Genomic DNA, 16,182 nt, shown 5'->3' with positions numbered 1-16,182 from the left:
ATTTCTAATGCTGTGTGTGAAAACTGGATAACAAGAAATAGAATAAAGGGTAGCTGTCCAAAGCATTATGTATAGAGGAGGGAGCCCGATTTCAGCCACGGTCCCCGTTCACATCTGTGCCATTTGAAGAGCTTTGGCCATCAGGAAAAACAACGATCAATGCCCAAAATCCCACTATTCTCTGTCTAGCCCGGTCACACCTATGCAACACACTTCCTTGCGGCTTGGATAATGGTGCAAACGTTTCTTTTGGTCAACATGATGCATTTTAGCCCCACAGACTTCAAGGGGAGGACATGAACAGTACACGTTACTACATTTTCATACATTTTAGGGCATGACAACAAGCCCCCACCCCCTAGTAATCTATGCTTTATTTCACCATCATTGGCTAAATGCAAAACACATAAAAAGTGAAAAATGCACAACAAAATACATATAAATGCAGACGTACAAGTGTAAATGGAGGGTAAGGGTCACCAGTCTAACCATACAATCTTTGTACTTTAGATTTACCAAATCTATAAATATGAGCGCCTACCTAATCTATACAATAAATCTGTATCCAATCAGGCAGACCCTCATACTGCTAGTAGACCTAAAGGAGATACATAATCAAACTGTAAAGGTGGTCATACATTAGACAATCAGATCTCTTTTAGATTTACCAAAACTATGTAATATGAGGACAAATTTAAACAACCCAGTCGGTTGGTATCCAATCAGACAGGCTCTAGCACTACATAGTTGTTGGCAGATCTAAAGGAGATTGTACAATCAGGTTGTACAGTGTATGGTCAGCCTAAGGTGTATGGGGAGCTTAATGTGATATTTCCAGGGTACTCAGCAGATAGCAGTAATTTGACTTCTCTGAATCCAGCTCAAAAATGTAAATCACATAGAGGGGGATGCCAGCAGGCAGCAGGACCAGTTCATATTAAATGTCCTGGCAGAGTGGTGTCACTGCACTGGCAACATCATTCCCAGCACATAGAAAGGTGACAGCTTCTCAGCATCATATCAGCACTTCTGATCTCTTGCACTGCCTAGTATAGCAGTGATCCATACAATGTGTAACCAGTATAACCCCAGATCAGAGACAAGGAAAACCCTCCCAGTAATAGTCATTCCATAGAACATATGAGCAGCCATCCCTGAGCCCTCTGTGTCCCCGATCTGTCACTCACCATCCGCAGCGTGCACCTCTCATGCCAATATATCCAGGTCTGATCTGTCACCTATGTGTGCCCAGTCCGGGTGCTGGGGACTTGTGCACTGCACAGGCAATCAGGACGGATTGAGCTTCATTGACGATCCTCTGTGTGTGTGTGTGTGCTGGGTGGGGGGTGTTTAGTGGGTGGAGTGTCAAGCACCATCAGACTGCAAAACTTTCTTCAAAGCTCACTTCATGTTCAGCTTTTGCTTCAGGGAACATTGAGGAGATGGTGGCAGATCGCACTCTGGCACAATAAGAAGGATACAAGCTGAAGTGATCGCATTGTGTATGTGAGTGCAGAGGACATCCCCGGCGAAGGACCATGAACTGGGCACTGTTGGCTGGACTGCTTCTCCTCCTGCAGGGGTTCATCAGTAACACCGAGTCTGCGGTGAGTGTACATCACACAGACCACACTACAGCCTCATATACACCACACTGCACTCATCATCACTGCCACACCACTGCCAGCACTGGGAGCATTCAATGGGATCTAGAGAAGGGGTTGCATGACCAGGGCATTCTACAGATGTATCACTATCCTGGGTCACTGACAGGCATTGGATGTTTGTGTTACATTATTCATCTTCTGATAAGGAAAGTACTTGTCTGGCATGAAAGGAGACCTCTAAGTGATTGCACTATGCAGGAAATAATTGTAATAATAATAATGATGATACTGCTACTACTAATATTGATAATAGTAATAATAATGACACTACTACTACTAATAATATGAACAACAATCATAATAACATTGATAATAGTAATAATAATGATACTACTACTACTAATAATATTAACAACAACCTTAATATTCATAATAGTAATAATAATGATACTACCGCTAATAATAATATTAACAACAATCATAATATTATTAATAGTAATAATAATGATACTACCACTAATAATAATATTAACAACAATCATAATATTCATAATAGTAATAATAATGATACTACCACTAATAATAATATTAACAACAATCATAATATTATTAATAGTAATAATAATGATACTACCACTAATAATAATATTAACAACAATCATAATATTCATAATAGTAATAATAATGACACTACTACTATTTCTATAGCAATCACTTCCTCTTTATAAGTGATAACACTATAAAGAAACAATGGAATTGTATTTTAGTCAAGTATTATGTTTGGAGTGTTAGTAATACCCTTTATTGGCTAACTTAAGTTATTCAAGATTTCAGGGTGAAAGTCTGCATCTTTCATAGACTTTAATAACTGAACTTAAACCCCAAACTTTGTAAACTGATTGATGGCTAACACAATACAACACTGTTCTACAGTCAAGTATTTTAAGATGCACAAAGCTTTAATATTTAGCTTGTTTTAGAATCAATCATCCTTCTGTATCATGGGCACAATGATGGATGAGCAAGGGAATCTCATCCGATGAGGTTTTCAGATAGTATTTTTTTTTCATCAGTTTAAGGTAAGTGGCCCTTTAAAGGCACTGAATGCAGTGCAGAGTTCATTCATTCTAACTGGTGCTAATACTGTAGGCTCAGAATTCTCAGAGCAGCACTTGATGAGTAGTTGGGCATTTAGAAGCATGTTGCTTTCACAGCCAGTGCACATCTGGTTAAGTACTAGTTTTATTAAACCCATATGTAACATAAAGACTAATTAGAATTGGGATGCTAAGATGACATACATTAGATTAGGAATATTTTTTAAGTGACAGTTAAAGTGGAAAAATATTTTCTATTTTTTACTGTTTTCCAACCCACATGTTAACAAATTCCTAATTTTTATAAACACTCTCCAGGGCTGTCTTTCACTTGCTCATCATTCCTTTGCTGACAGTTCTGTTCAGGAAGAACACGACTGGGGGAATTCATAAAAACTGGAGTAGTTGTCCATGGCAAACAATCAGCTTCTCAATTTAAGTTTCAAAGCTTAACTGAACAAACTGAAGAGAGAAGCTAATTGGTTACTATAGGCAACTGCTCCAGATTCTGTCTGTTTATGTATTTTAGTATTCCCTCTTCTGTGTCATTTTGCCCAATTCCTGTGAACCCAGCCTGTTGTTTACATCCCCCCCCCCTAGGGTGTGCCTCATCCCACAGGCTGGGCTCACAGTACTCCAGGACTGAGCCATGCTCACACATCAGTCCTGAAAGAATGCCCGCCCACAACGGAAGAAGGAGAAGAAGCCAGGGATGACATCACGGGCTGGTAAGAACACTTCTAGAAAAAAAGTAAGTATAGGGGGTTAAATAAAAAACAAATACCAACAGTGATCTACAATTCTTGGAGTTCTGCTTAAAATGCTCCTAAAGTATACAGTGCCAGGTTAAATCTTTATGAAGGTCAACACAGGGCTCTTTAAAGCAGAGGTAAGCAACCATGGAGAAGTGAAGATCTACCTGTATAACACTGAATAGATCACCAGGGTGCAGCACACTAAAGAGATAACCTGGCAAGGCTCCATTTAAAAGTATGGAAGGTTTGAAGAGTTTGCTGGGTCAGTAGTAAGTATCGCAGAGTTGAGGGGATAGTATTAAGTAACGCAGTGTTCAGAGGTCAGTTGTAAGTAATGCAGGTGTCAGGAATAAGTATAGCAGAGTTCAAAAGTCAGTATGCAGTATCACAGAGTGCACTGGCCAGGAGTAAATAATGCAATGTTTAGAGGTCAGTAGTATCTAAAGCAGAGTTCAGAGATCAATAGTAAGTAGTGCAGAGTTAAAAAATCAGAAGTATGAACACAGAGTGCAGGGGTCAGGAGTAACTAATGCAGAGTTCAGAAGTCAGTAGTATGAACGCAGAGTGCAGGGGTCAGGAGTAACTACTGCAGAGTTCAGAAGTCAGTAGAATGTAACGCATAGTGCAGGGGTCAGGAGTAACTAATGCAGAGTTCAGAAGTTAGTAGTATGTAAGGCAGAGTGCAGGGGTCAGGAGTAACTAATGCTGAGTTCAGAAGTCAGTAGCATGAACGCAGAATGCAGTCTAATGATTTGGCAGCATTAGCTGGGCAGGGCCTTGCCACACGCTGCTCGCTGAATGGTGCTGGCTTTGTTAATCCCAAGGTCTGGCCATAGTACTATTGCTTTGATCTGAGAGACAGTGAGTAAAGTCAGGAGCTGGCAGCACGGCAGGGGCGCAATGTACAGTACATGTCAGATGACTGCAATCAATGGGTAAACAGTGTTTGACTGGTTGTCAACCCCTTGCTTTAAAGAATACCTTTTCTTTCAGAATCCTTGTTCTGAGGGGCCCTGTAGCAGTCATATGCATTACTGTGACAGTAGTTATGACTTTTACCAGATTTGTCACCTCTTTAGATCAATATATTATTACAAAGTTAGAGTATAAAATAACAATGTTATCCTTAATGCATCAAGAAATCCAACAATGAGATCTGTTGACCTTTCCAGGTCTTTCTATCACATGTTTCAATTATAAGGTAGTCTCGTCCACCTTGTTGGCTCTTTCATTTAGTTTATATTACAGAGAAAGATATGAGGAGTAGCGGTGATTCAGCACACCTGTGTCCAGCCATAAATTAAATAAGAGTGAATTACAGCCTGCAGATGCTGGAAGCAGGACTGAGTCACACTACAAATGTAACAAAAGCTCAGATGTTTGCAGCCCTTGAGCCCCCCAAAAGCTCATAACATTTTTTTCCAGTCCCCATTCTTTCACAGTTACTATTCATTCGGTATGACCCTGTCTTTCCGGGCACCCTAAAACTAGTGCTGTCAGTAAGGGAAGGTAGCAAAGGCAATGGTGCAAATTGCAGGAACGCAGGGGTAATATAGTAACTAAAGATGCTCATGAAGCATGTATGTAATTAACAGTAGAATCAGACTCTAGTTAGTACATATTTATTAATGGCTTGGGTAACATTCAATGCAAAATGGCTTAGCATGAGAAGCCCACATAACCACTCTGTTCCCTCACAAGTACTCCGGTCATTCTCATGCTCTGTTCTACGCTCTCTAACTCACATCTTAAATCTCTTTGTCACTCTACTGGTATCTTCCTCTCCCCTCTAAAACATACACTTATTAAAGCCCTTGCTCGACCCCACCAGTCTGAACTATGTCCTTGCTCCTGTTTTTCTCCACACTTCTAGAACACCTAGTCTACAACTATCTGAGCTGCTATCGCACTGATAACAACCTTCCTGACCCTTTACAGTCTGACGTTCGCGCACTGCACTCCACAGAAACTGCACTCCTAAAACTCACTTACGACTTGCTAACTGCTAAAACCAAAGGCTGCTATTCTATATTTATAGTCCTAGACCTTTCTGCTGCCTTTGATACAGTTCTCAAAAAACACACTCCCCTGGGCTCCAAGAATCTGATCTTTTCTTATTCTACCTATCTAAGTGCTCCATCAGTGTCATCTACAACTCCTCCTCTCCTCCCACACTTTCTCAAGGTCTCAAGGCTCTGTACCCTGACCCCTTATATTTGCTATCTACTCTTCCTCCTTTGCTCAGTTCATAACTTCCATAACTTCCAATACAATCTTTATGCATACAACACCCATATCTATCTCTCTACTCCTCAGTTCACCCCTTCAGTTTCCTTGTAGATCACTAGTTTGCTTACTGACATATGAGTTATCTCTCCCATTGAAAATTGCAACGCCTCATTGACCTACCTTTAAATAGGCTATTCCCCCTTCAGTATGAGTGCTGCCACCAGATTCATTTACCTTACAACCGCTCAGTGTCTACCACACCTCTCTGTCAATCCCTCTACTAGTTTCTGCTCACCCAACGAATACAAGTCAAAATACTAACAATTACATACAAAGCCATCCACAAATCTGCCCGAGCTACATCACCAGCCTCATCTCAAAATATCACCCAAACCATCCTCTTCACTCCTCTCAAGACCTCCTGTTCTCTGGCTCACTTGTCACCTACTCCAATGTTTACCAACAGAACTTCTCCAAATCATCTCCCATCCTCTGGAACTCCCTACTACAATCTACCCATCTATCTCCTACGCTGTCCACCTTTAGGCGATTCCTGAAAACTTTAGGCTATCTCTTCATGGAAGCCTATCCCACATCTACATAGCAACTAAAAATTATGTTTACCTTTAGGCAATCATTTCAGGAATGTCTATCCTGCTTCTACCTAACAACTGAATTTTTACTTTCTCCATGAACTCAACCCCACACTTGCCCCTCCTTTTTAGGTTGTATGCTTTCATGAGCAGGACCCTCCTTACCCTATTGTCTTAAACTGTATGCTAACTATACTGTCTCCCTTTTTTTTATTGTAAATTGTGCCCAAACTATAGGTGCTATAAAATCCTGCATAATAATAATAATAATAATAATAATAATACATTTTTTGAAACTTGTCTGAGAGGTATTGTAACCTTAAACTGTCCTGTGGGAGATCTCTCATAAATACTGTATTTAATGTGAACTTCGTTATAACAGTATTTCACTGGCACTTAGGGGTCCCTGCATGAGCATCACTGCTACAGTAACATGGTACTTACAACACTCTGAGTTATGGAAGGAATAAGTGGAATCAAACGTAGAACCTTGAGTTGCATTTTCATACATTACCATATCAAAAGATAATTTTTGCCTATTTGCTTATTTTATGAGATGGCCAAACTGTAAATTCATATTTAATATTTACCACAGTTTCAGTTGCTTAAAGCTTATCTTGAGCAGCCTCACAATTTGCCATTTAGTTGCATTTCCATGTACTGTACATGTTGTAATCCATCCCATCAAATTAAAAAAGAAAGCAACTGTAATTTAGGTCTTAAAATTAATTTAGGTCTGGTCCATTTAGATCTGTGCCATCCATGACCACCATCCATAGGGCACAACACCAGTCACATAGGTCTAGCATTCTTCAAACTGATTCTCCTGATTGGTGTAATGGACCTGTAACTAATAATAAACATTGGGTATGAAGTGGGAAAAACCTGATTGGCTTTCTGCTCATGATTTGTGCTGCCTCTGCTTTCTTCAGCAATAATTAAATCACATATTACTATTTCAGTATGACTCATTCCTAGCACCCTCTCACAGCTTAGTTAACCTAGTAACTCTGCCCCCATTCTGTCACCTCACAATCTGGCCCAAGGAATGTTCCAGCATTATCTCTGTATGTGTCAAGACTTCCTTGGGTAATCTAGAATACAGACAGTGCACGTCAGGGGTCCTCAAGTTGATTCTCTTCACCGTAATACGTATTTTGGGAACCAAGGTCACTAATTGCTCTTATTTTCTTAAACTATTGTCCAACAGTACAATTTACTAATTCACGCTCATCTTCTATCTCATGAAAACACATTATCATTATTCTTTTTGCAAGTTAGGGGAAAAATAGAAGCATATTTGTAAAGAAGTGGGAAGGTTTAGAACTTCTGTCAAGTATTTATTGCTGCCTGTACTTAATTGGGGAGATTTAACCTTACTTCTGTTCCTGTGACACCAGGACAGAAATATTACTGGTATGGGGATCAAGGTGGCAGGAAGTAACATAAAACAATAAAAGCATGGCAATGTTTTAACTTGTTTCTGCATCATTGGAGAGATTTTCCATCTTTTTCTGTCTCTTCTAAACCCTTTTACATCTAAAAAACTTTTTGAGGGAGAATGGACTTTAAGTCTAATACTTAAACTGGGCATGGTCCATTTAGATCAGTACGATACCATTCATGATCAAGTCCACAACACTTGTCTCCCACTCACATCCAGTAAATGCAGTTCCCACAGAATCCAAAGTGAACTAGCGTTTCAGGGAAGAAACATTATGGCTTAGAGCCACTTATCCTTTGGTTCAATACTGCAAATGGTACCTAAGATAGTTTTTGTTTTAGGTTTCCCAGAAAGCTGCTCTGGGAACAGTATCAAGCATGTCAAACTATCTGGGCCCACCACTCAGCTTGCTTATCTAATAATCCCTACAGAATTTACTTTCTGTAAAATTAATCAACATTTAATGCTGCATATAGAAAATCATTTTTTTTAATATTCATTTTATATTATATTTAATAACATGCTGGAACACAGAAAGGTGGACGGGGAGAAGGGCAGGAATTATCATAGGAAGATCTTCATATTTGAGTATACAGGAAATAGATAAGTCTTGGAAATGTTGCAGCCCACCAAGCTCCACCTATAATTAAATATCACTTTTGCATGAACTTTTAGATTATTTTACTTCATTATTGCTTCCTAGGGTTAACACATTATTCCATTACAGTTTCTGCATATTACACCAGAAGCTGTGAGGAAGTGCTATCAGCCCTGTTCTCATCAATTCATATAAAAAAAAAACTGTCTGCACTTGCCAAATGTCAGATACTGGAGTTTCCTCTGCATGCTTTGCATGAATAAGGATTGATCTCACCCATCCTCTAATGTCATCATTGGCTAGTCATTGTGTCTCTGTAACGGATGCCTTTACTAAGAATTCTGGTAGCGAAAACATGAAAGCTGAAGCAAAATTGCTCATAGCAACCAAAAACGGATTCCTTGTTGTCTTTCAAACATAACTGTTGGGTAAGTGTTGAGTGTTTGCTTCAGATTTCATAAATAAAACCATTACTATGTGAATAAACTAGGGTTATTTTTATCAAAAGTGCAGGAAGAAAAACTGAACTTATGACAGCCATTGCTTGAATTAAAAGAAAAAGCAGGGCACCTAATCGGTTGTTTAGGACAAAAGCCTCACTTTTTGATCTAAGTTTCTTTGCTCATCTTTTCATAAATCAGTTTAGGTTAACCATCTTCTGCTCATTCACATTCCAATGGTGAAGAGGTGGACAGATGAAAAAAAGATCTGTTGACCTATTCACAGCAGCTCAGATTTGTATAGCTTTGTATCATTGCTGTAGTAACTGTATTGTATTTAAACTAACAGTTTAAAGTAAAACATTAATAGGTCAAATAGCTAGAATACCTCCTTGGGACTGCTATAAAATGTAACAGGTCATTGGACCATGAATGTGTTTGGTGAATTTTCTATATCAGGTAGCGTTAAAATATAAACTTTTCCAGAAATCTGTTTGATTAGTGCACTCACAAGTTCATGTGCTTGCGATATGCAGGTCCTTTGTTGACATTGATTTTTATTACTAATAGCATATTATCTTAAATTTAAGTTCCAGTCACCCAGTATACACCAGATGGTGACACCACTTTTTACTGTTGTGGCTTCCTGAGTCACCTTCTTTCTCTCTAGACTAGACAAGCTATCATCACCTGGTGAGGTCCTTTCTTTCCTCCTCTTCTCCTCTAAGCTGCTGAAAAGTAGATATATATCTAACTTAAACAAGTGAGACAAAGTGAAAAATAATACAAGGTGAGACTTCTTTAAAATGTACAGTGTTCTTGGCAAATCTTGAAAAACTTACTCCTGCTCTGTAGAGCATATGTAGATATTGTGGATCACCTGCACTTCATACAGCGTCATCAACCCTTGTCTTTAGAATAGTGGTGCACACAGTGACAACATAAATGGCGCCGTGTGAAACCTCCAAATGTTAGATGTAAAATTACCACTCGTGAATTTATTTCCTTGTTAAGTTTATGGCACATGCATTATGCAAACCAACATTTCAGAACCATGAAGGGTCCCTGCTTCAGAGTAACATAGTGACGCCAAAAATGTTGGCTTGTATGACACATGTGACAAAAGTTCAGTAAAGTGAATAAGGAAGTACGTTCACGAGTGCTGGTGATTTTACAGCTAATATTTGCGCTGTAGAGCAGACACCTTCAGGTAAGTACATAGTTACATAGTATGTGAGGTTGAATAAAGACATAAGTCCATCAAGTCCAACCTATTGCGTGTATGCATTTATGTTTGAGCTGGTGTGTGCGTGTGTATGAGTCCATGTGTAATTTTGCTTTTAGGAGTACCTGTACCCCTAGTAATAGTTTCTTGAATAATTCCACACTCTTAGCTGAAATAACCTCCTGCGGCAGTGAGTTCCAGACCTTAACCGCTCTAACTGTGAAGAACCCCTTGCGCCCTGTGTGCTGAAATTCTTTTTCCACCAATTTTTGGTGGTGTCCTCTGTTCTTTGTTACCGAGTTAACCGTAAAGAGTTTGTTAGTAATGTTGCTGTTGCCATTGAACAGTTTATACAAGAAAATCATGTGCCCCCCTAATCTCCTAACTTCCAAAGAAAACATATTTAATTTTAACAACCTTGTTTCATAGTTCAGGTCCTCCAACCCCTTAATGAGTTTAGCTGCCCTCCGCTGGACTTTTTCTAGCTCAAGGACATCTTTTCTGAGTACCGGTGACCAAAACTGTACCGCATGCTCCAGATGCGGCTGAACCAGTGATCTGTAAAGTGGCAATACATTCCCTTCTTAATGCAAGACAGGACTCTGCTTGCTTTGTTTACAGCAGACTGGCACTGCGAGCTATTCTTCAATCTGTGGTCTATAATGACCCCCAAATCCTTCTCCATTTCCGACTTCCCAAGTGGCACACCCAGTAGTGTATAGCCCATTTGCTTATTTTTAACTCCACAGTTTATTACTTTGCATTTATCAACATTGAACTTCATCTGCCATACAGTTGCCCACTCCCCGATTTTATCCAGATCCTCCTGTAATTTTACATTGTCTAAATCCGTGTCTATTACCCTCCCAATTTTCGTATCATCTGCAAACACTGACACATGGCTATTTACTCCCTCCCCGATATCATTAAAAACAAAGTATGGAGCCATAGTTTATTTCCATAGCTACCTAGAGTCCCTAAACCTGGTGCATTCCATTGTAGAAATTTGTAACTAGAGTATGGTCAGTCTCTGGCCCACTTCCTCCCATCCCACACATGTGTCTATTGGCTATTAAGTATAATGGGTGACTTCACTAGCCTAAAGGGTTAGTGGAAAAGTGAGGGGCAGCAGAAGATGGTTCAGGGCATAACAATATACTGTAAGTTCTGCTTAAAAGAGTTACTAGGGTACTCCAAAAGTAATCTAAGGATGTGTGCAGGGACTTGTAGCTGCCTGCTCTATAGACCAGGGCCAATTTTGACCCTGGACATGTGGACAAATTTATGCTTTAAAATATGAAATATGTCAAAAAAGAAAACGCAAAATGGAAAGTAAGCTCCTAATTGTTCTTCCGATTCGGCAAAGAACCTTTGTGCATATAATACCTATTAGGAGGAACTTGAGTTTTATGTGATTAGTCATTTATAGTGATTGCCTAGGTAGGAATTTGCTGATTTAGAGTCTCTAAACAAGCAAGTGATTAACAGTATGAGGTGTGCATGTGAAACCCTGCAACATGCTTTCAAATTGCCTCTGCATTTTGTTTTACTGTACACCATACTCTGTTTATAGCTTATTTATTGGAGGAAGACAAAGTAAACCGGTGTTCCTTATTTCCTTTTATAAATGTTAGGGCCTCTTTACAAGAGAAATTTACTGCTATGTTCCCCCTGCAGTGAACCTAAAGATAGTCAATACAGTAATACAGTTAAACTATCTGCAGATGTTTGGACGTAGGCTATCATGTTTGCCTGATTGACAGAATGCTGTTGTTCACATCAGTTTGTACCTACCAAGTCTGTGAAAGGCCACAGGTCCTGTGATAAATATCTAACACATGTGGACTTTGGCCTTTAAACCTTACACAGTCAAGCCTTTCCTGTGTACATGTACAATCTTATAAACACATTTTGTAATGTTTCATAATTCTGGATTGTATTATACATTTCTGAAAATGTTTAGATCTCCATCAGCTCCCCACAGACACTTGTGGCACAATAGGGTTCTCATTGCACATCCCTAGCACTCACCAAGCATTACTATATATTTTATTTATTAATATACTATTATTTGTTGCCTGACACGAATACAGTGCAGTAAGCCAAACATGTTAGTACACATAAACAATCCCAACATGTTAGCTTGGCTGTGCTCTATGTTAAAGCATCCCTGGGGACTGATGCTGCAGTACCTATTCATTTGCATTATTTATTTGGGTGGGCTCCCCAATCTTGACAAACACCTTTTATCACAGGAACAGTTTTAATGCAGCAGACACATTAAATTAAAGAGACCCTGTCAAAAGTAAACAAAAAAAAAACCTAAATCCAAATGTTGGGCCACTATGACAGGCAAAGCGTTGACACTATCTGGTAGGGGTGAAGCTTATGACTATGGTCCAGGGATTCTTAAGGGCCTATTACTATATTGACCTGCCTCTGTGGCCAATAGAAATGTGGCAGGAAACATTAGGCTGATTTTTGGGCTGGGGATTTAGCCACAGAGCAGGGTATTAGAGGCAGCCACAGGTATGTCCAGACCTCTAGGTGCATGAATTTTATACCTTCAAGAGTTTAATTTATTTTGCTTTGGTGACAGTCTCTCTCAACCACAAAACTGTTATAAGCAGCACCAACACACAAAGAGCATGGTAGGAGTTACTGATATTGTTTTGTTATTCTCAGGGCCCAAACTCAGCGTTTCAATTAAAATAAAATGCTACTAGATCTGTCAGTGTCAACATACTTACATTTAAGAATAAGTGCCTTTTCAGACAAATTGCACTAACTCTTTTTGCCCCCCCTACCCTAACCTAACAGATCCCACCCTCCCCCCCTCACAGGGGAAGGTAAGTATGGAGCCATAGTTTTTTTCCAAAGCTACCTAGAGACCCTAAAGCTGGAGTTTCCCATTGTACAAATGTGTTACTAGAGCATGGTCGTGTTCTGGCCCACATACTCACATCCCACACATTTGTCTATTGGCTAGTATGTATATTGGGTGACTTCATTAGCCTATAAGGAGGTGGAAAAGTGAGGGGCTGCAGAGGATGGTTCAGGGCATAACAATATACTGTAAGTTCTGCATAAAATTGCATTGGGGTTAACAGGGCATTCTGAAAGTAATCTAAGGTTGTGCGCAGGCACTTGTAACTGCCTGCTCTATAGACAAGGGCCAGATTTGACCCTGGACATGTCTATGAATTTTTGCTTTAAGATATGAAGAAGTATCCACAGATGCATGTTTACTTACCAAGATCAAATGCCCACAGCCTCCTGTCTTTAATATCCTGCGCAGCATGTCCTCTCTTGCCTGTGCAGCTGAACCCCCCAAAAAAACTGCACTCTGTTCTCTCTGTTCTGGTCCAGATCCAGAGGGGAAATAATAAAAATTTTGTAGTTTATCAAAAAATGATTGCCCAGCCATTGTCCTGCCCCTACGGTAGGATAGTCTGGGTGCATTACAGGAACAAGTTCAATGCATAAATCATTGGAAGGCAAAAGGCCATGACTGACTGTTTGTAGTGGCCTACGATAGAAAAGTTGATGTTTTTCCCAAAACAACAAGTGGTGAGACACAAGTGTTCACCCATAAAAGAGCTAACACCTTCTTCTCTGAAAGTAGTAGGTAATAGATACAGGTGAAACTCGAATAATTAGAATATCGTGCAAAGTTCATTTATTTCACTAATGCAACTTAAAAGGTGAAACTAATTATGAGATAGACTCATTACATGCAAAGCAAGATAATTCAAGCCGTGATTTGTCATAATTGTGATGATTATGGCTTACAGCTCATGAAAACCCCAAGAACCCCAAATCCACAATCTCAGAAAATGAGAATATTACATGCAATCAATAAAACAAGGATTGAACAATATCGGACCTCTGAAAAGTACAAGCATGCATATGTACTCAGTACTTGGTTTGGGCCCCTTTTGCAGCAATTACTGCCATTACTTTTGCACGATATTCTAATTATTCGAGTTTCACCTGTATATGCTTGGTTTAAATGATGTTTCCTCACAGAGAGAGGAATGATTAACTTCCTTAGGTAAAAAAGGGATTTTCCAAGATGTTTGAAAATTTCTCTGTGCTATTTCAGAAACACTCAGTATTGCTAGTGTGAAGGATAATCCTTGGATTCTTGCAGCTGACGCTTTAATCATGCACATTGATATGTGCTTCTGTTTATATCCGATTACCTCCGACTCTGTCTAGGTCTGGAAAAAAAACAGAAAAAAGTTTTGCTTTGGCAGCCCTGAACTTGAGGGACATAATCAGATGTAAATAGACACATGTCCGCTTACATCCGACTGCCCATAGACCTAACATGGGTCCGTACAGCTCAGTTTTTTCCTCCATCGCATGATGGGGTAAAAATCTGAATGGACATGGATGTCACAAGAGTGACATTGGCTCTGCTCTGTGCACTCCTGCTGAACGGAACAGACGCCTCGTCTTAGTGTTATGGTGTCAACAGTTTCACCAAACTACAAGTGAGGGGAAATTAGCAACAGAGACACAAACAGCAATTACATTTTTTTTTTTTTAACTTCTGTGTGTATTTCTGGAGGATATTTTCCACTATTGTCATTGTGACTGTAAATGAGGGGAAGTCTCACTAAGTAAATCCCAGACAGAAGTAAAAACCAAAGATGCATCGAAATTTCGGCCGCCAAAACATTTTGGCTGAATATGGCACTTTTGGCAAATTGCCATTATGGCCCAAAACTTGGCCAGAAATTCAGTGTATCCATGACTTCTTTCCTCACCGCTGGGCGACTGTCTGTGCGCCTTCTGATGCTGCAGACGGGGCACAGCGGGGAGGAAAAAAGCTTTCGGGATGCCAAGCGGGGCAGGCGGTGACAGCTGTCATCACTGCAGGAGGCAGAGCTCTCATCCCACCCCTCCTGGCTCCGCCTTCTGTGTCAGGATGGAGAGTGGTGAGTGGAGGAGAGCGCTGTGATCTGTCACAGGGGGCAGAGTTCTCCCTGACCACATGCTCGGCCTCCTGTGACAGCTGATTCAGGATGAAGAGGGTATACAAACACTCACTGTTCAGCTGATCGGTGAGTGTTTGTAAATAACTGGACATAGTGTGCTTACTATGTCTCAGTTATGAATGAATAGGAAGTGACCCACATCCCTTCCTGTTCATTCATGATTGTGGACATAGTAAGCACACTATATCCACAATGTATAAATGAACAGGAACACTCAGTATAGAGGCTTCCAGTCCATTGATAACAGGGGCTGCAGAAGAAAAGATTGAGGACTCTGTGTCTTCAATCTCTTTTTCTATTTTAAAAGGGGAATATCAGGGGTCTGTTTAGAAGCTTAAGCAGTGCACCTCCAAGCTTGGTGTAGAGCAGAGTAGCCAACTTCAGCTCTCCAGCTGTCGTGAAACAAATCCCATCAAGCATCTGCCTCTCGAAGTCATGTCTGTGGCTTTCAGTCTTTCAGGTCCTTATGAGATTTTTAGTTTCACCACTGCTGGAAAGCCAACGTTTGGCTACCCCTGCTCTACACTAAGATTGGAGGTGCGTGATCAGCTTAGAAAATGTAACTTGGTGACACGTCCAACATGGAATGACTAAGTAGAACTAATCAGTAAGTGATAAGGATGAATTTATGTAGATCACTGACTGTGTATCAGTGGGCTCTCTTTTTATGTCTGTCAACTGTCAATTATTGTTACCAATAAAAACTCCTTTGGACTCTTTTTTGTTCGATGGTGCATCTGGTTTTGTTTCTATTCAACGTCTCCAAGGCCCCTTCCTGCCCTCTGTGGGGTCCTTGTAAGTAGAAGTTCAGCTACTACCATGCAATCAAGCGCACCAAAGTAAACCCTTATCACAACTGAGGGGCATTAACAATCAAAGATCACAGTGTGTCTTTCTCGCATTTGTATCAAGCTTGAGAAAGAGGACCTTTATGTCCATGAAATGTTGGTAACTGGCTGCCAAGTAACATGTTACAAGTAAGCTCTGCTCTGATGTTTGGTATGCTGGCCACTTTCTGTATTCTAAGTAGTAAAAACCCAAAAGGGGTTCTAATAGTTCCACATTCTTTCTAGCACTAAAAAAATTGAATGCCAATACATACATTCTGAAACAATATGTGGCCATGGCAACTATTTTCCCTAAGAAACCCTCTTCTCATACTGTATTTATTTAATTAGTCCTTAGTAT

At 40.0% G+C, this 16,182-nt stretch overlaps 1 protein-coding gene across 1 annotated transcript in view; it reads left to right on the top strand.

The window, feature by feature from the left end:
- Window positions 1-1,193: 1,193 nt before the first annotated feature.
- The window catches only part of COL4A1 (collagen type IV alpha 1 chain), a 149,655-nt gene continuing 134,666 nt past the window's right edge, over window positions 1,194-16,182 (top strand). Inside the window, exon 1 of the mRNA XM_018557001.1 lies at window positions 1,194-1,607. Coding sequence (XP_018412503.1) covers window positions 1,539-1,607 — 69 coding nt within the window. The 5' untranslated portion in view covers window positions 1,194-1,538. The remainder of the gene's footprint in view (window positions 1,608-16,182) is intronic.

Source organism: Nanorana parkeri, unplaced genomic scaffold (assembly GCF_000935625.1).
Source record: "Nanorana parkeri isolate BGI_ZX_2015 unplaced genomic scaffold, ASM93562v1 scaffold262, whole genome shotgun sequence".
In the NCBI taxonomy this organism is placed as follows: Eukaryota; Metazoa; Chordata; class Amphibia; order Anura; family Dicroglossidae; genus Nanorana; species Nanorana parkeri.
Note: the sequence above shows the minus strand (reverse complement) of the source record. Positions and strands in the feature narration are given on the sequence as shown.